At 35.0% G+C, this 21601-nt stretch overlaps 2 protein-coding genes across 5 annotated transcripts in view; both read left to right on the top strand.

Moving 5' to 3' along the window:
• LOC106126758 (protein kinase C iota type-like) overlaps nt 1-919 on the top strand; it is a 37144-nt gene extending 36225 nt beyond the window's left edge. Inside the window, exon 4 of the mRNA XM_013324593.1 lies at nt 868-919. Within this exon, the coding sequence (XP_013180047.1) occupies nt 868-905 (38 nt within the window). The 3' untranslated portion in view covers nt 906-919. The remainder of the gene's footprint in view (nt 1-867) is intronic.
• The window catches only part of aPKC (protein kinase C iota type), a 111095-nt gene that overhangs the window by 28340 nt on the left and 61154 nt on the right, over nt 1-21601 (top strand). Inside the window, exons 1-2 of one of the 4 annotated variants that reach the window (XM_013324586.1) lie at nt 10688-10751; nt 13214-13869. The exons of the other annotated variants lie outside the window; for them this stretch is intronic. Coding sequence (XP_013180040.1) covers nt 13290-13869 — 580 coding nt within the window. The 5' untranslated portion in view covers nt 10688-10751; nt 13214-13289. Of the gene's footprint in view, nt 1-10687; nt 10752-13213; nt 13870-21601 lie in introns of those variants that run through there. 4 annotated transcript variants of the gene reach the window in all.

Genomic DNA, 21601 nt, shown 5'->3' with positions numbered 1-21601 from the left:
ATTTATAATATTAGTAAGATATCAAGGAGCACGGTACACAATATCGTAATAATAAATAATTCGCAAATTAAAAAAAAATATGCATTAAAAATATTTGTACTTTTTCATCTTTGAATCGGAGTGCTTTAACAATATCAAGTAAAAGCCTAAGAAATTTTCTGAACAACAAACAGCTTTATTCGTACCATCAGCGTAAAAGCAGCGCTCTTCAGGCGAGCACTGCGCTTGACTACTAACTACACAAGCACACGTGGAACGAAGCCTTGTAGCGCGTGTGTCGAATACTGAGTAACCTGATATTTGCAATTCAACCGCCAAATGACATGCACTGGATTTTACAGTAACGTTGAGTTTCTAACTTTGGGTTTCCATTTTAACCATCTCGTCATATTACTCTATTTGAAATATATAGTACATTAGTTGAAGCCAGGGACTACGTCCATGTGGAGTTAAAAAAAAACTTAAGTTACTTGTTTTTCCAGACGATTTTCTACATCAATTTCAGTGAGATCTATATAGCGTTCTGGATATACCTTCTAACATCCATCCGTCCATCCATCCAAGCATTCGCATTTATAATATTAGTAAGATAAAAATATATGGTAATTTGGCTTACACTCTTTTTTAGTATCTCTTTAGATAAAATTATTATTATATATTTATCGCATCAAATGGAGATTTGTAATCACTGCCTATTCCCTTGCGTAATAGGTGTGAGTATATATTCATTTGTTTATAATAATTTTATTGCCCAGCCAGTCATGTTTGTAGCTTATAACTTTAATCTAAAATGTTCTTAATTGCATTGTCATTGTGTGCCACATTTTAGTACTTTTTAATTAAAAAAGATAATTTTCATTATTACAGCCGGCTTGGAAATGAGCAACCGACAGGGCTTTCCTTAATACTATGATTGCGGATTAATTAATTTAACTTTGTTTACTTTGTCCCCGGTACAATGCTATGGAAATTAAAATCAATGTACATTCGAGGAAAATATAGCTCTTTTATTTGACTGTATTTTAAATTATATACGAAACTTGAAACAAAGTCTGTTGTACGATTATTTGATCTCGAAATTACACCACCCTGTATTTCGCAACTGCATAGACTACAAAAGAGCGAAATGGTAGTGATAATTGCAGTTCATATGCCTGAACATTTTAATTAGGCTAAAGATATATTCATGAATAAATATGGCTTATTTTAGTGCCTTTTGGTTACTACAGTGTTTTGTTTTTAGTGAACATTTATAGCCCTTTGTACACAAGGCAACGTAAATATTCAAACCGATGTTAGTCATTTTGTTTTATATCACAAGGTGGCAAACGAGCGAGAGGCCACCTGAAATCGCTGAAATAGCGAAGTGACCGTTGCCCATAGACATACGCAATTGCATATGCGTTGCCTACATTTAATCGACGGAGGAGAGGATGCACAGAAAGATAATATTTTCCCTTTCTGTGCATCCTCTCATCCGGAAAGTCCACTTCCACGTCATTAAGCGACTTACAATACAATCATAGAGTTACCTACATAATACGCGTCACCGATATTTCTATCTGTCTACGCCAAAATCAGTCGCTCGAAACTTGATTGACAAGATCGTTGTGACAAAATTTGCTGAGATTTCCAAGATGGCGGAGCAAATCTATGCAGTTGACATGTTATTTCTCTGACCAAATAGACAGGTAGCGTCGACGATTCAACATTGTGTGTACGGAGCACGCGCTACGCGATACTGATGGCGCAAAGATACCAATATTAGTTTCGAATATTTATATTACCTTGTTTACGAAGGGGCTAAGCGTTAGTTCCTACTAAAATATTCGTGTAGACATTTTATTGTATCTGTATGTTTCAGAGAAAATGAGAGGAGTTTTTTGTATTTCAATAGCTGAAACTCTTAGTTTAACGGATACTGGTCATAAAAATTACGTTAAATTGTATATTATTTGATTTGCTTACTAAAGATGACAGGGTTTTAATAATGATACTTATAAACACGTATACATTTTTTCAAACACCGTAATCTTTAAATTTTAATTTATTTTATAAAATATATATCAACGAATTTCCTTAAATCTAACAAATGACGGCAATTTCTCATTGCTATTGATTTAATTTAGGTATGTCCGATGTCAAAGGTTAATCGATTTCGATTCTCTTTACAGTACAGCGTCGATTTCCTCTCATTGATACGATTTACGTTACAAACCTCCACCGCACAGAGCTTCATGCTAAATCGTTTGATTCTCTACTCCTCTCGTTCACAGCTTTAATTGAAGTAATTCTCTACAGTACTAGTCAAATAGTCACTGATTTAAACTCACTGTAACTACATATCTCTATTGATTTTATTGAATTAAAGGGAACAAATGGATTATGTTTTTTACATGTATATGTGTTTATGTACGTGGGTTTGTATGATATGATGTATACATGCCTGTAACGTCAACCGTTAAATCGATTTTTTTCCAAATTAATGTTATTCTATTAGAATTCTTCCCTAGGGTCAAAGCTTATCGAGATTTTTAAATCAACTAGTACTCTTAAATTGCCTGCAAAAATATCTTATTTGATATTAGAAATCGTACAACAATTTCAAAATTTCCATCGTTCGAATATGAATTGCTTGTAATATCTAGCCAGAAGTTATATCCTTCTCGTCGCTAAGAAAAATGAGTAGTCCGCGCTGCGCATCGCAACGCGCGACCGTTTCATATTCCGAAGATTCCTCGCAGATTCCTCAGACGTCGATAGAGTCTGGAGCTGGCTTGCGCTATTAATATTGCTTCTAGTTCAACTATCGTAAAGTATTTAGTTATTAATAGGTGTCGAGACCTTTTGCAATCTCTTTTGCGATTTCTGAAAAATATTCAACTTACTGTAAAGGCTGTTTTATCGGTACGTCTAAACTGTTTAACTATAGACCCCAAGGAAAAAAAAACAACTAGGAATGATTTGTAAATCAAATTCTACGCCCCTTATTGTCAATTTTATATGTAAAATGTGTTGAAATGAACGTAATTTACTAAATAATTTACTTCGAAATAAATACTACCTTTGCATCGAAAAAGGGAGAATATCTTCTATGAAAAAGGAGGAAAAAAAAATAATAATAAAGCAGCATTAAAAAGCAAGTTTACGGGTAAAATTTTGAGGCGGAGTTTCAATTGCAATTAAGAGGGAGGCGAAGCCGGGTCGACTGCGCTCATTAAAACTTCTTCATTATCACGGTCCGCGGGGAACGGGACTCTTATTGCGACCGCAAAACTGCTATTTTACAACGTAACGAATAAATGTTAATAAATATTTGTTACGCTGTATTTAGCATGTAGTCAATAACATCAGACGATTACAAAGTTTAGTTAATTTTATGCGTACAAGAAACGTTTCGTTTGGTGTATTTATTACCCTGAGTTTCTGAGAAATCTCCGTTTAAAACGTATTGCTATCTTTGTATTGTAAAATATAATGACGACGACGATAGACGGCGGTAGACGATATGTTTATACAAAGATTTTGGTCTCAGAAACCAACTTTTAATGTTTTCTTCAATAATTTGATAGTAACAGTTAATCATTCTTGTTATGATTCCCAAGTGTAAAAATTTCTCATACTTTTTTTCATTGCCATAGGAACAGTTTTCCAGGTGCAATTATCTCTGACTTGGTTTTTCTAGCGCTCGTTTTATTCGTCGAGATATGAACGCGTTTTGTCATTGCTAATGACGCAAATTAGTGCAGTACAGGTGTCACCACTTGAGGCTTCTTAACGAGCGACAGACAAGCTCTGTTATGTTTTTTGAGAGTTCTACAACTTTGCTATTTCTGTTGTCAATATTATTTTTTCAATTATTTACATAGGTAGGGTTTTGAAATTATTATTCTAAACTTATTTATCTTATGGAACTACGCTTATACCGTGGAATAGCGCATAGACTTTCTAGTTTTCTTATTTTTCGATGATCTTTAAGGGTGGCCTATAGGCATGCTGGACAGTAGTGGGCGTCTCATGGCTTAACGAGAGAGTAAATAAATCATGTTTGATGGTTACAAGATTTTTTAAAATATTTTTTACTATTTACAAACGAATATTTGTTTGAAAAGTTTTATTTTAAACTTCAAAGAGTTTCCTTTAAAGCAATCAACTTTGTATACTTGTACATGAAAAAATTTTTCCATTGTTTCTGTAAAGACAACGTGTTATTTTTCAATAGAATATTTCAAGCACAATTTATTATCCTCTCGACACCGACCTCCGTATCTCTTCAAGAAACATTTACCTTACATTATTCTGTGCAGTTTTCTTCGCTACCAGCTAACTGCTCAGACTGATTTAATGCGTTTCGTGCACACTTTTAACAATTTATTATCGACATTTATTGAATTGTTAACATTAAAATTATCTTGTTTCCCAATAGATTTAAATTTTTACAACGCTTTTATTGGAAAAGTATAATTTTATATTTAATATTTATTTTGCGATGTTGGATTGAATTGTCTCCTATTTTTATAATAAAAACCCAATGTAGTTTAACTAACGGTAATATATAAATATAATGATTTTAAAGGAAATAGTAAAATGATAGTGTGTTTGTATTTTTCTTGATTCGTAAGCGAAGTTTTCTTCGACGTGTTAATAACGCGTCATAGACGGGCGCTGAGGTAGGCAGTAGAGTGGGTCGGTGGGAGCACGACAGGTGCATTTGATTGACGAATCCCTAACTTACAGGGTGAGGAATTAAGTTACATACCGTCAGATGTTATGTTACGTACTAAGTTCGTATTCTTTATTACGTTTTTTGTTGAAATATGTATACATATTAGGAAAGGAAGTTAATATGATACGACACTGAATAGTATTAAGTATTTTACGATAACTTTGTTGTTATGAACAATAAGGAACGTATGATATGAAAATTAATTGCGAGTTCTTTCTATAGAAAACATACAAGCATGCTGTTATTTCTCTTTTGAAAGTAATAGTATTTTTCACAGAGTAGATAGAATTAAAATCAGTTACAATCAGTATAACAAAAGACCTCAGTTATTATTCAAAACACTTGTACATTCAAATTCAAGTATCATCCTAATATTCTCTGTTCGTTTAGCGTATGTGTAATTCCATTTGCACAACTATCGATGTTCTTTATATGAAATTTCTGCACAAAATGTATTTTAGATTATTTATTAGTTATTAATTATATAATCTGAATATTACATTAGAGAACATATTCATTTAAGTTAGGCTTGGATATGTGATAGAAAACTTATTTGTATATTTTTTGTTTACAGGTAAGTTGCTGGCTTATAACTTTTTACGTTCATTTAGTAAAAAGGTTTCAAGAAAATTACATAATCTCTTATGCCGATGTCTTCGACTCCAGGTAAGGTGAGTTTAATCAAGGATTAAACAGAGTACTTCTTGTCACTTTTTACGGGAATTTACGCATATTTGCACTTTAAGACATATAGTAAATATTTAAAAATATATTTTCACTATACAAAGCAATTTAGTCATCGTATTATAGTAGCCATTCAGTGGCAGTTATCAGAGTGTGTCTGTTCCCGTAATAAAGAAGTTTTAATGAGCGCACACGAGCCTTCACTTCCCCGGTTAATTGCAGTCTAATCGTGATACTTTGTTTTTAATACAGTAGTTCAATTCTACGTGTTATATCATCAAGGAGACACATTTTACTCAACACCACTGGTAGTAATTTGCAACAAAAATTACGTACGTCACTTCGTTTTGATTGTAGAAATACGTAGCTATAACAAAAATTTGATGTGGTATTTAAGATATGCCACCTAGTTAGTAAAATTCAGGTAAAAAATGGTCTCAAATATTTTTTAATTTAAATGTTGCAAACATATTTTATGTTTTTGCTTCAAATTTCCTGTCACCACTGCAAGCGTATAAGCGATATTTATTGACGAAGCAAGTTAAATGAAGTTCAACTGACCATCTCACGCCGTCGCCGCAACAATTCACAACTTTGGCCACACGCGGCCGGTTGACAAACAACGAAACTTAAAAGTCCCCTACTTTGTACTTGTAGAAACTTTAACTATTGAAATATATGTTTTGCTTTTTTATCTGCGAAAGTTTTAGTTTTATAGGATAAAGTTTTTAACGATCACTTGAATTTATTAGTTTTTTACTTTTTTTTATAAATGTCAGCGTATTTTGTGTACTAGTTTAATTTCTTTATAATAATATCAACATTTTAATTGGAAAGAATTGAAACATTTCAGTTCCGGTTCATCCCTAGTTTAAGATCCAAGGCTTCAACATAATTATGTAAATAAGTTTCACCATAAAGTATTTATTTATTTATTATTTTAACATAACGCTATTAATTATAAGAGAAAGGTTTACAACACTTTTGTCATAACTTAATAGGAAAACATCTCTTAAATCCATCAAACAAATTTGAGTACCAAAAAGTACAATTTTGTTTTCCTGAAGACTGAATTTCAGGTTTAAAAAACTATATTTTGGATCAAAAATAAAACATGTAGCCATTATTACCTTCTTCACAGTGGCAGGTGTTACTCTTGCTCGTAATTACGTTACCCAGCTGCACTCACAATACGTTTTCATTAAGCGCCGAAGCCGACATGCCGTCAGCTGATATTCACATATCCAATTTTTTTCAGCCGGCCGGCCAAATGCGTTCTACCGCCTACGAAATTAAAAATATTTCTCCACATGAAATTTGTTAATGCCCACTGCTTGCAGTTTTTAAAAATATTTTCAACTTTTATAATTAAAATGAATTTTGTATTTCTATTTTTAAGTGGGTTATTTGTGTTATAAAATTTGTAACAAATTTAGGCGAATTTTTACGAGATGATACTTAGCTTTGGCCTAGCGCCAGTCAGTTTCTTGTTTATTTAAATTAACTATACCATTTTCGATAACAAATATTTCATATTAAATAAAACGTGCTATTTTTTGGCAACCCTAGGACTATATGTCGGTAATCTCATAGGTCTAGGTCTACTTCAAGCACGTCTAGACGTTTGAATTCAAGCGTGGTCTTGACACCTCGTTATATTTGGCCGCTTCGTTGCTTCACTGCTTCTGGTTAAGAGGTCTTCACATTCGATGGAGCAACACTCGACCCTGACTCGTACTATATAGGTACAAATAATACGTAGATTTAGTATATTTAGGTAGATGAGTACTTTCAAGTTGTCTTGCATAGAATAATGTTACAGTTACCACGATTTGTTAAGGTTAGGGAATAGGCTATATTAATCCTTACCACCTAACGTTACGATCGTAATATTGTTTCGAGGTTGTTGTGTTGTAAAATATTGATTTGTGATAAACACTCAAAGTAGTATTTATATTTCTTTTGTTTCATATTTTGTAGCGGTACAATCTGTTGGAATAGGCAATACTTTTGTTTTAATTCGATAGTCTGTTGTCATACACAATCAAACACGGTCTGTTTAGTTTATGTGTCAATGTCGTACATAAATAAACGTACGTGATCAGAAGGGGACTAGCATTTAGTTTGATCAAGATTCATGGACAATCTGTGTGCGTACATTTGTATGTAAGGAGCGCACAGTTAGGAATAGGCACATACAATTCCACATAACAATGGCGCGGCAATTGGAGCGCGAAAGTGGTCCGCCTGAACAGAGCCGACTGGTAATGATGTGGGCGTATTGATAAGCGATAGCGATTTTATAAGTGTAAATTTTAAGGTGTAAAATAAAGTTTATTAGTTGATAGGAAGTCGTACAGTGAAAGTGCTTTTATAGCACATTATATGTTCATATAAAAGCTAAAATAATTATTCTCAAAAGGCTTTTTACAAAAAAACATTTTTTCTTTTAGGAAAAAAAGCTTTCGTTTTATTTTGAGCAAAAATTATTTCAGTACTTGCTGATTATGTACCGGTAAAGATTCCTATGAATATATATTTAAAAAACTGGAAAATGATAACGCTATCGTTCCACAATGTAAACAGATCTGGCGACTAGACTGCGGCGCCACTTTACACCGCAAACATTTTGATTGAAGCGTTTTCGGGGCACTTGCGCTCCTTCGTCGTTTAATTTGTTTAAATCGGATCGGTTTTTAAATACTCTACATGCGGTTTAGACACAGAGTCACATGACTTTATATAAAGCGATCGTTTCTGTTCCCCGCATGTTATATATTTAAATTATTTTCAACAGTTAAAATTTATTTGCAACGCTGCTTTAGCAAAGTTATAAAAATTAACTTGACTATGGAAAGGATTTTTTACGCCATTTCTTAAGTACATTACGTAAGGTTAGGCTAAGGCCTGAAAATGTTCAAGGAAACGTAGAACGGTTGATTAATTGCGGCAAAGGGACGGGTTTCACCTTACACCAAACGTATTTAGGTCATTTGAGAAAGATTCAGGGAATAAACTGTTAGAACTTACACTTCTAGTTTAGTGATTGATTTCTAAATTAACGACGGCTTTTATCTATTACATTGAACAAATCGGTAAAAGTGGATATTAATTCCAGTGTCTTTATGAGATCTAATTTTTAACACGTTCCATGTTGCATATCACTGCACGCCACACATTTATTCTTATTAAAGTAAACACGCAAGGCGAGTCAATGGCACTGAAGGTCTTTAATCTCTATCAACCTCTAAGCACGTTGGGTATAACGTGGTATACTCTATAAAAAATGTAACTAAAAATGCATATTTTTGTTATAATCTTACTAATGTTATAAATGCGAATGTTTGTTTGAAGGTATCACCAGTACGGCTGAACGGATCCCGCTGAAATTTGGAATAAATGTAGTTGTAGAATATGGTCTGGAAGAACAGGCTACAAATTAAGTATTTTTTATTCCGCGCGGACGGAAACGCGGTCGACAGCTATATTAGGATAAAATGAAACTTAAGTAGGGAGTTGAAAATTATAAAATATGTTCCGATCATTCAATTAAACTGACATTTTTGTAAGTGTTCGTGCGAATGAAATTGCCTTTTCCAGCTTTTCCCAACTTCACATTTTGTATTTTATGTTACTTATATTCCTTAAAGAAATATTATTTTAGAAGGTCTTTTTAGAATGTGGAAAATGTAGTACACAAAGGCAATTCAGTCTTTGTGCTGCGCGTTGCTTATTTGTTCCTTCTATTGAAGTCTATTTTTTGTTGCTGTGTTGTCACTGTGTTGTCACTTTGTAAGGACTTTACATATGTATATTTATTTCAACCATTTTGGTACTGAAACACGACATGGCACAAATCGTTTTGTCTTTATTACAAAAATGTTATGATGATTATCACACAACAAAAGTTTTCGATCACTAGTGTAAGTTATATCTTTTTAAAATATAAACTACAAATATTAACTTCACTTATTTATGATTTAAAACACGTTTTATATTAACCTGTAAAACTAGAAAGTAAACGGCAAAGGCGGAAAGTACTGTTACCGTAGCTGCGCACTGATCGTAGCACGTAGCGGACTGGCGTAGCAGTCGTAGCACGTCTACAATTGATCGGTCATCTCTACGAAACCGCTACAAATAAATGTAATTCAACATTTATTTGAGAGCCCTGGGCCTAGATGTTTAATTTAATTTATTCAACAGATACGTTATTTTTAAAAGTTGCTTTATTTTTTAATGTTTGGTTTACCTTTGACTTGCCTTCTGACTGTAATTGTTTAAGAGATATTTCTTATCTAAGGAAAAGAAAATTTATTACGCTTTTACGAGAAATTACATTAACTTTAGTACTTCTTGCATTAACTCGCAAGTTAGGAAGGCGATTTTTGAGTTATTTTACTAGCAAAAATTGTACATGTACAATTGTAGCGTCAAATTGGATAGACGGCGTGAACATCCGAGTGTGTAGGGCGGGCGGCGCGCGTCGGCGCGTTAATTTTAAACTTTGATCTGGCCCGGCCGCGGATGGTATTAATTTTTGTTGTTGTTTGTTTTTGAAGTTTTAACGAAGCAATATTCGTGGCCCGGCGATATTCAATAAATAGAATTCATCCGTTCACAGATGTATTATCAAGAAAATCGTCCAGTAACTTTTAATCGTTTAGTTTATTTAAAAGTTCATTTATTTTTGCATAAATTATATATCTAACTTTTAAATGTTTCCAATAATTTTTTTGTGATGAAGTATTTCAATCGTTCTAAGACATTCTATGACATTACTGAAACAATTTCATGCTGTTAATTCAACTGCTACAAACACATCGCAAGTAATGCAGCTTTCGCGGTCGCAGACGAATAGCAAATGTCATAATCATATGGTAGGCTCGGCGCATTGCGCCCACCTGTCGGCGCGCGTGCGTCCGCCCTGACGTCACTGCTGAACGCGCCACAACCCCGCCAACCGCGCCCGATACATAATAATAGAACTCTGCACGAATAAAACCAGCTTCATACTATGCACATTTTTCCAATTGGGTACAAATGGAACATTTAACATTTAGTAATTTTGTTAGGGGATGAAATAGCGGGTGGCCGCGCGCCGCCTTTTATTTGGTTGTTAATCTAAGATAAATATTACATCAATCGGAGGGCGGGGGCGGGGCGGCGGAGCGCGCGTGCGCGACGCGTTGCCCGGTTGCTGGCAGTGCGACTCCGGCCGCCGACCGCCGCACACTTTCCCGCGGCCTCCCGGCGGCCTCTAGCCGCGACAGACACGCGGTCTCGCTTTTCTCCCGTCACCACTGACTACCGCCACCTCTCCCGCGCTAACCACCATTGCGTAAGTTTCACCGCAAACCCCATCTCCTTTGACAATCCCAAGTAACGCACGTATCGATTGTGTGCCTATCGTAGGGGCGAAACGCTGCGTGCGAAGTAAATAGTGGCCAGATCGCGGGGACAGGAGTGGCTCCCGACTAATGGGGTAATCCGCGACCGCGGGCGCGGTCTTGTAACCCTATGGCGCGAGTGCTGTTTGACCTTAAAACGGCGCGCCGAGAAAAAGTTCGCGTTAGCGTGTTTATGTTTGTAGGTTACCGTGTACGCTGTTGTTCCATTTCTTTTGGTTCAACTGTGCACTAGTTTCATTTTGGAGCGTACCAAAACACTTTTCGTGTTTCTTTTCACTTTGACGGTGGCGGCACGATAAGATGCTTACTGTTGTGATCTTGCTGCTTAACAAGGTCATTTTGAAAGCAGTATTACGCAGTTCTTTCCATTTTTATTATCAATATCTGAATTTTCCAAATAGGAGAATAGCTACGGTTTTAAAAGCATAAGTTTTTCGTGTGAAAAATATTGTAGCATAATAAAATTCCTTGCATTAACTCAAGTTTTTATAATCGTGTCTAATGACTTCTCTCCCTAATTAATGGCTTTTCGCGCTAAGGCATTAGAAATTCGGGTGAAATGTATGCGAGGTCTCGCCACAACTTGATGGACACTTCATTAAGATTAGCGACAATATTAGGCGACTGAAATTCATTAAAAACATATAATTTAATAGGCCGCAATACCAATTTAACATTTTTTATATTGGTCAAGATTTTGCTCTGAAATCATTTTAGAAAAAAAAATATGATTTTACAATAATTTAGGTGTTAAGCGATAAGCGGTCACTTTTTTGACCCTTGTACCAGTCTAAAAATCATGCGTTGCACATGATCATAATGGCGTTTCAAAATACGACATATAAACAATATGGTATCCTTTATAGTGATATCTCTCACGATTTATTATTGCCGGTCCCTTGATGTCTTTTACTTGTATTCTTTAAACCAACATCATCAAGCTACCCATCGTAGGGTCGGCACAGTATGTACAACTTCTCCATACATCTCTATCAGCCTTCATATCTGAATTCATACAACCCATCCATACTTCCTTCGGTCTTCCTTTACTTTTGTAGCTATTTTTTTTTTTAATCTAACTAAAACATGAGTTATAGTTAAAATGCATTAGTTTAGTGTGTCATTGCAAACATCTATTTAAATTTCACCCTACATTTGCGTTAGAATGCGGTTTATGTTAATGGAGCGTGCACGTTGACTTTCAAGAAGGAAGTAGGCGAGAGCCATACTCGATATGAGCTCTGGTCACGACAGCTCAGTACTACTACCTAACAAATACTATAAGAATTCCAACAACAACAAAAGAATCGCTAGAAATAATTTCTAGAAAAAATGATTTCTTTTATAAAATAAGCAAGTTAAAAATTAATACCGTTTAGCTCTTTCAATTCCAACTTTCAAAGTTTTAAATACATATATACAATTTGAAATGGAATTTTATGGATTTTATAATTATTAACACGCAATTCAATTTTTTTGTTCAAATTCAATTATACCTCAATATTAACATCGAACGTATATGCGTTCAGTACTGGCGTTAGGGTTGAGCGAGGTTGAGCGATCGCCCAGGGCTCTAGACAGAAAAGGATACCACTGGTCTATGAACGTAGTCTCTATAAACCCTTTCAACTATCTCCCACACCTGGTTTTGCAAGAAAAGTTGACTCCGTAGTAATCTCGCTTAAACTCGGCACTGTATGTCAGTCTACTTTATTACGTACATATTTCTTCTCTTAAGAGATTGCCACCGTCTCTGTTTTCGTAGTTTATGTGATTTTATAACGCAATATCTCAGATAATTTGAGCCATTGGGGAGCATTTGATTTTAATATTAAAAGTCTCCTACGCAATACGCCGCCGGTTATAAATCTTTAAGTACTTTAAAGCGTCTCCGTCGTCGTAAACTTGGGGAATTAGTTGGTAGTTGGATGGAAGTTTGCGATACGGTAATACTGCTCCTTTTATATCAGTACTTCCAGTGTTATAGCTTATTTGTACTACAATCGATTATTTCACCATCAGTAAAATAGCGATGATGATCGCGAAGACATTTTTATTCAGTTCTAAAACTATGATTACTATCTATTATTTTATTGAAGAAAAGACCAGTACACCAAAAATTCACCTTGATAAATTAAATCACTAATTCAATCGATCTTCTAAGCTCTAATTACGGAAAAAGCACGTAAATTAGCACGTTATTTTAAGTTCCTGGTATCATTATAACAACATTTATTTTTTACCATAATATTTATTATTCCTGGGCGATGTCAAAGGAGATTTAGGGTTGTATAATACCAATTTAAAATCCCTCCACTCAAACGCCACAGGCGTTCGTGCGATCAATCCGCCAGCTCTGTATCCATATTTATAATCTCATCAATCTTTGCAGCCGCCCTACGTCTATTACGTCAGTATTCTTTCGACACTTCCAACGTGTAATTTGAAAGCAATAAGTGCTATTGAAAATGGCTTGGGGTTACTGGTCGGCGTCCTCGGTCATGCCCGACCGCGGACGTAGTCCTCGTCGCGCAGGCACTTCAGTGGTGCACTCCCATCCTAACCCACCCACGGCCCGTGAGGTGCTGGAGACACACGATGAAAGTATCATACATACCGCGTCGACGTCACGCGATAGTCGCGACCACTCCGCGTCTCCTCACTCGTCATCCAACGGAGGGCACTCACATCACCAGCACACAGAAGTGAGACACGCGGTGCCCGCTAGTGCCCTATTTGGCGAAAGTTTCGGGGAGTTGTCGCGAAGACCGTCGCTGGATTTGGGTTCAGTGCGTAGTGCGTTGGCGTCGTGTTCAGGCGGGGGCACACTGAGTGCGGGTTCAACGCTGACGCGCGGGGGCACTCTGGCCGACTACCTGCCGCCGACACCGTGTCCGCACCACCACCGCGTTTACGTTGACCACCATAAGCACTACGAGCAGCCGATACAGCCGGTACACGTCGGCGTGCCGCATCACTCGCACTCGCACGCCTCCAGCAGACATCACACTGACGACGAAGATGATCTCGAGCCCGCGTATGCAACAGGTATGCTAAGTAAAATTACTCTTAAGTCATCATATAGAACCGACGGAACAGAGATATCCACACAGATTTTCATGTGGAAATAGTCACACTTGGATACCATAGGATCTCCTATGCTATCCAAGTGGTATCCAATTTCTTATTATTAAAAGACATCTGTCTTTTTATTTCTTATTTGATTTTTTGGTATGAAGATTGAAAACAAAGGCGTTAACGAAAATGTAGTACCAAATGATGAAAGAGAAAATACTAAATTTTTTTTGTTTTATACACTTTGTAAAAAAAACTGTGTCACTTTTGTCACATAAAGTTTATTAGACTACGATAAAAAACAATCCATTTTCAACAATTTCATTAAAATCCTCGCTTGAGCTGAAATATCGCTATGCCTATAACCCTTTGATTGATCCGAAACAGAAAACGACAGCGAAGCGGAAGTGGAAGATTTTCAAAAATTCATTGCTTATTAATTTTAAATCGACACTTGAAATTCCTATTTAATTTTATTGCAACGTCAAATATTACACTTTGTTTTTGACATGGTATTTAGATGTTGTGGGTATGATTTTAAAAATTTAAATTAGAATTAAATACACAACTCGTGATGGCTCAGTAAGTGTTGAGAAAAATATATATACCATAAGATTGTTGTTTTGAGTATATTTACACGGTACCCATGTTTTTAGAGGTTAAAGTTACGAATAGATATACCATATACTACAAATTAGATGGTTATTTGGTTGGGGTGAATTAATTACTCCCTATTATATCTACTTAAAATGGCTTTATTATTATAAAGCCATTGATCAATCGTTGTCTAATGACCACCCTTAAAGTCTGTTATTAATTGTGCTCTTCGTTAATATGGTTTAAGAGCCTACGTTTAACCCAATACTAATTTTATTGAAATTTATTTTTAAAAATAATTTGTGTATAAAATGTTCTCTCACCGTGAGTTTCTGATGCCAATATCTGTCTATAAAACATATCGTCATCCTTGTCATTATCTTCGACAACACAAAGATAACAATTTATTTTAAACGGATAATTTGGACTCAGAAAACATCGTATATTTAATAGCAAAGGTGAGCTTAATTAAATTTCTTATTTCTAATTAAATAGAAGTTAATTTAGAAATGTTTGCTTTATGACTTGTGAATTGGATGTTGGATTTGTGGACTGTCATTCCATAACGTGTTTTAGTACTTGGATATTATATAGAAGTTTAACAATGGTTGTCAGCAATCGAGGCCGAACGTAATCAAGTTTGAAATACTATAAAACGAGGCTTTAAATATTCCTACCACCTATGGACTAAGTCGTATAAATAAGGCGACGGCAAGATTAAGACTAGTTTACGGCTCCTTTGAAGTCGTAAAGTTACGGAATTAGTCGGTGTAGACGGCGACGAGGTGGGGGCTTTTAGGTTTATATTCACGATATTACGAATTTAAAGAATTTCACACTTGAAAGCACTCAGTCATTATGTTTTACTACTCAAAGTACTATCTCAAAGTTGTAATTCGCAATGTAAGATAGAGCAGATTTGTGTTTGATTTAAATAAAGAATTAGCATTGCATCAAACTTTTATAGATATAATAATATATTTATATATGTGATTAATTACATTTAAGTTTTAAGAATATATTGTCACTGAATTTCACTATATTTAAAATTTTGTGAAATAATGAAATTTAATACAAATTACAAAATGTTTTGTTAATTAAGTTACGAAGGCGCGTGTCGTAAATATTCGTGCTAGGCCCTCTTATTTACGCGATAGCACTTGTTTGCTTATATTAATAACCTCTTATCTTTTAAAAAGGTTCTATGAAGCATTGGTTTCAATAATAATCAAATTTTATTACCACTTTTAGTAATTTCTTTCTGTGGTCAAGCATTGCGTGCACAGCCGCCATCTGTTATTCCTAATGTTTCCAATTAATTCCTAATTCTGTAGCCTTAAGATTAAGACTACAGAATCCTAATGTTACAAATTTATGGAATTATATATAAGATTTAACATATTTTGGATTGAGTTGGCTAATATATCATAAAATTAACATAAAAGTAAATTAAACATACTTCTACACTAAAAATGACTGGAGTGACAAAAAAATATGAATCATATGACACTTTACGTTGAATCGACGGAGGAGAGGATGCACAGAATGAAAATATTTTCCCTTCCCATGCATCCCCTCTTCCGGTAATTTCACTTCCACTTCCCACCCTTATAAGAAAATGGGTGGGAATAGAAAGAGGACTAAATAAGGCCTCCGGGACGCACACTCATCAGACGAAACGCGGAATAGCTTCCACTTCACGCCTGTCTTCTGTGTGGTCGTGGTATTTCACCGGGCGAGCCGGGCCAAGTCGAGCGAAGATGTTAAAGCGGGCTCTTCCACTTTTAAACCCTATCGTCCGTCACTTAAAATCTATCAATATATTGAGGAAAAACTTCTAACAAATATAATGTTTTGTTTATGCGAAACAAACGGGAAAGTGTCTCTACATGTAATGTTTGCAAGAGGCAAATATTGTCATTGGTATTCGAACATTTATCAGAGCATTAGGAAAGCAAAATCCTCAACTGTTTGCTACTTTCTACAGATAAATATGATTTATGAGTTGTATACAAATGTATTACGATTTTACAACTACATGGTTTGAATTTCAGTTGAATTATAAGCATTCGTTTGTTAGTTTCTACGTCATACTACGTCACAACGTACCATGGGTTTCTAAGATCAAACTTCCATTTAAAACATATTTTTATCTCTGTTTTGTCAAAGATGACGTTATATTTTATACAGAGACTGGTATCAGAAACTCACTTTGTTGAGTATTAGAAAAACATGAGCTTTAGAGAATTTGTAACATTTCTATAAAAACGTATACTCATCTCTCTCGCTTTATTTGAAAAGAGATATATATAAGTATTTCAGAAATGATCACGATAACTGTAAAAATAAACTTACCTTGTCATTTCTTTATGTATTCGTCCCTTTCATAATTGTGTAAGCATCGAAAAAATATAAATGTGTAAATTGTTTTTTCAGATGTAATATATTCGTGCTGTCAAACCTTTGTCAAACCTTTTTACATTAACGCTATGACAATCAATCTGCATAGACTGACGTCGGTGGAGCAATACCCAGTGGTTACCGATATGCAGTACCGTTGACTTTTAAGTGGCAGGACTTGTCAAGTGCGGGCTTCCCGCCGTCAAATTTAAGCGAACTACTTGCTTGTGTGCTCATCTGGTGTATGTGAATTTTTGAATCGGTATACGTTCATACGTTTCAAATTATCAGTATTATATGGCCGTGTATAATTTTTACTTCTCCGACTGCGAAAAGATACAACTGCGGGTTTACGTTGTCCGTTTCTCTATAGTCAATGTACAATGCAATCAACGGCGAAAAGGTTATTATTTTCTCCACACAGAACTGCGCTTCAAGTAATTGGAAATCGGAATCTATTTTAATTGAGTTGACATTGCAACGAAGTCTCTTTGTGAATTTAGGTCGCGTCCCCACGTATTGCTGTTTGTTTTTTACTTTTAACCTAAAAGCGATGTAATGTACCTTAGGGTATATTGTGGAAAAAACCCTACGAAAGATGTCAATTTAAAAATGTATTGCTTTTGTAGATACTATTCGTATTTGTGTACCTGAAAACGTAAGACAAAAAGAAGATTTGTTGAAAGAATGTTTGATATGTTGAATGTTTTTAAAGGTATCGTAACACAAGTTCAAAGATATTAAATGTTGACGTTCTAATATCAGACATTTGGTGTATGACATGAATATGAAATGAAGCCAAACAAAATATATTATGGAATCATTTTTTACTTTAATGTTTATGACGTCACGTCTTTCCAATATTTCGCCGTCTCCCGCATCATAAAGCCCCATATCTCAAAAAGAGTAACATAATTTCCTTTCTTACTTCGACAGTCAGACGCATGATACATTAATTTCTTGTTCAATTTATATACCTAGTCGTATTTCTTTTTGAATTTTCGGTGCGGACTTATTTTATAAAAAGAGATATTTGCGTAACATTTGCATTTAGTCAGGTGCTTCGGATATTAATGGAATGGGAGTCGATGATCGCTAAACATTAAGGACACCTGCTTGTCTTAGTTTATCTTAAGTCTTCACCTGAGATCTGTAATAATGTCCGTGACGTCATCGTCAATTATGTCAAAATTAGTATGATATTTTTTGAATACTTTACGCCCAATAGCACCGTGGCATAAATTTTGATACAAATTTTGTCGATACGATGGCGATTGTAACAAATATTCGTGGTAGACCCACTGATACTAGTGAAGAGTATTAACAAAATAGCCTCGCTGTTCGGCTTCGTGAAACTAGCGTAAGTGGTTATGTTGTCTAGTGAGGGCAGTATTTTCGTTTATCTGCTCGATGTATCGACGCAGTTTCCGTGTCGTTGCGTCGCCCGTCGCCTGGCGGGAGTTCAATGAGCCTCTACTTTATCCGGCCGCGTTCCGATCCTATCGACCCAATGACTTGTGAACTCAATACTAAATTACGTTGAGATGGACGATTCTGTGTCAATTTTTAATGTAACAACACTTCTAAATTATGTTACTAAAATTACTTCGTATTTATACTGTTCTATAAATCTCTGTGTCATGTTTATTTCTTTAAAATTAAATCTTCTTAAGATGTGTTTAGTGTAAGACAGACAATAGGCCAGGTATTTTACCATCCATAAATTGCTCAGATTGGATAGTTTTTAAGAATATTTTTGAATTGCCTAAGCATTTTTGAAACTAGTAAATCTTTTTAGTCTAATCCCGACACTTGCTTTTGTTGCATAATTTCATAATACTATTCCTAGGCGCCAGCAAGGAACGCATTTAACTTGTAAAGTGGTGCACTTAGCTAAATGTTTTCGCACGACGCGCCCCCGGCGACGCGCCGCTGTGGTTACCTAGCTTTATTCAAACCAGACACGACAGCGTCAAAGAGGTTAGATTTGTTAAGTGAACAGACTACTATCCTTTTCTTTAGTAAAGTGCGATGTTCTATGTCAGACAGCGATATAAACTAGAAAAACTATTTGGTTTGGCTTACCATTTATTTTTTACTGATATATCTTCATTTGGTGGAACAGTGGCTTGGTATTAGGAATGAAAAAAAAAACATTTTATATTCAAAGGAAATATGAACACGGTGATGTAGTTTTTCTTTAGACGAGAATTCTTTGGAAATTCAGCTTCTATCTGTTTTTTTTTAATGCTTCATTGTCTAGGTAAGCTATCTCGCAGAATGCGCAGACTCGTCGTAATATCGCATATCACATAGTCCGCCTGCAACTTGAGGTTATTGTCTTATTTTAATTAATTTTTTTCATCTCTAGACAAAAATAATAAAACACTAAAAGCACACATAATCTAATAAAATGTGTGATAGTGTTTCTTAATCATTAATTTAATTACTGTCACTAGACAAATTCCTGATGGATTTCTCCTACTATTCAATAATTAGGGAGGGAGACCCTTAGTGACTTAACCAGCACTGAGTATAGCAGGAAAAGTTTTACCTTGTAATTTAATTTGACAATCATTAAGTAGAGCATTCGGTAGAAGTTTAGTGTTGTGTTACGTTAATTATGAGAGCTGTTCGTCTTATTTCAGTAATGTATTTGTAGAGTCAATGCGACCTAGTTTCTGGGGGTATGGGGGGGCAGAGTAGCCACCGCGGCGTTTTCATTTGGCGCCTAATGTAGCGTAGCTAGTGATGTAACAATTTTTTTTTGTTAATCTTAATCATTATATACTATGTGCCCGCGACTTTGTCCGCGTGGAATAGTATCTTTAGGTAGCCCTATTGTTATAAGAAATCTTATAGGGTTAAACTTTTACAAATTTTGAATGTCATTTATTTTACGTTTAAGCTACTAACTCTAGAAATGACGATTATAACAAGTTTTCGTAGCCCCTTTTATTTACTTAAAACACTTTTTTCGCATTAAAAAGTAGCCTGTATCCTTTCTCAGGCTCTAGATTATCGGTGTACATAAAATTAATTTTATTCTGTTCAGAAGTTTTGGCGTCAAAGCACGACACACAGACAGACAATTCTTTTCGCGTTTATAATATTAAGTTACTATAATTACTTTTTATTGCATTTTTAATTAGATTAACCATTATGTCTACAATACGTAATTTTATCTTTGATATGTTACGCCAAACAGAGATATTAAATCTGGCTTAAAACTATTTGTAAACGTTGACCTTGTAAGTATTATATATTTTTATTTATTTCATTTCTTTTGTATTTTGATGTATACCGTTTAATTTATTTTATCCAAATCTCCAGGCAAACGAATCTTTTTACTGATGTTAATCTCGGTTAAGTACAAGATTACGGTTCGCATTCGTTGTACTGCGGCCGGACAAACACGATGTCATTTATTTGGACCCCGCAATAAGGCGCGGAGTAATATTGTCGGGATCTATTATACATGTCTGGAATATACAATTCGTATAGAAAACCTTTAGAAATATTTGTGAAAGTGTTGTCAAATAATTCTAATCGTTTCGGTTTAAAATATCCTTTTATTTGAATAACCAATGATGGTGGATTGAAATCGAAATTAATGTTTTATGTTGTAATGTTGTTATAACAATTTCTTAATAAATTTTTAATTAAAAAGCATCAATTTAATTCACGGTAATTAAAAAATGATTTCATTTTGAAGATGAGCAGTACAAAAGAACGTATGGAACCGAATCTTTGAGTCGAACGTAATTACTCGTACCATTCATCTGTAGAAACATAGCTCAACGATGACCTGGATGCCGTCACCTCATTCATTCTTTCATTTGTCGTTCACTTGCACCCATTGTAAGTGATGCGTATTTAACCTTTTTTTTCAACGTTTTAGCAATTCAAACTCATTTTCTGTTTGAACGAGCAATTAGTGCGAGAAACCTTTTCTGTCTCTTTAGAATGCTTTGTCCTTTTTCTATCTCATTATCTTTTTTTAAACATCTGAGAGTTGTCGAAACGTATTTATCCTTTAATTAGCAGTCGCTCGCGCGGAATTAAAAAGAAAACTTAGTAGTGTGTGTTCTTTCAGGCTATGTTCTACATCTAAATGAATATAAATCGTTCTGAAGATACCATGTAACTAACATCCATCTATCCATTTATCCGAACATTCGCATTTATAATATTAGTAAGATATAATGAAACGATGACATGCTATATTTACTTATTCGGTTTCTACAGTTTAAGCACTGGTGTTAAGCATGTTATTAAACTTTGACACAAACATAAATAACTCCTTTTGCGAGTAAAAACCAATGTAAAAGTATTATTCATCATCATCATTATCATCAGCTCACTATACGTCCCCACCGAGGGGCTCGGAGTCTACCCTAAGTGAAGGAGGATCGGGCCACAGTCAACTACGCTGCCCAAGTGCGGGTTGGTTGACTTCACACATACCTTTGAATTTCTTCTCAGATATGTGCAGGTTGCATCACGATGTTTTCCTTTACCGTAAGTACGTCGGATAAATGTACTTATGTAAAGAATTATCACACGTAGTAATATTACAAGGAGGCAATTTGAAGAGCCTTAAATTATCCTTTATCGACATTTGAATCGTTTCACATATAACGTTGAAATTAAAATCAGGTAACATTGAAGGGCGTAACAATAGGGGGTGAATTAAAGTAGGCCATTA

The sequence above is a fragment of the Papilio xuthus genome, unplaced genomic scaffold, assembly GCF_000836235.2.
Source record: "Papilio xuthus unplaced genomic scaffold, Pxut_1.1 DF824992.1, whole genome shotgun sequence".
NCBI classification, from domain to species: Eukaryota; Metazoa; Arthropoda; class Insecta; order Lepidoptera; family Papilionidae; genus Papilio; species Papilio xuthus.
This window is presented reverse-complemented; position numbering and strand designations above follow the sequence as displayed.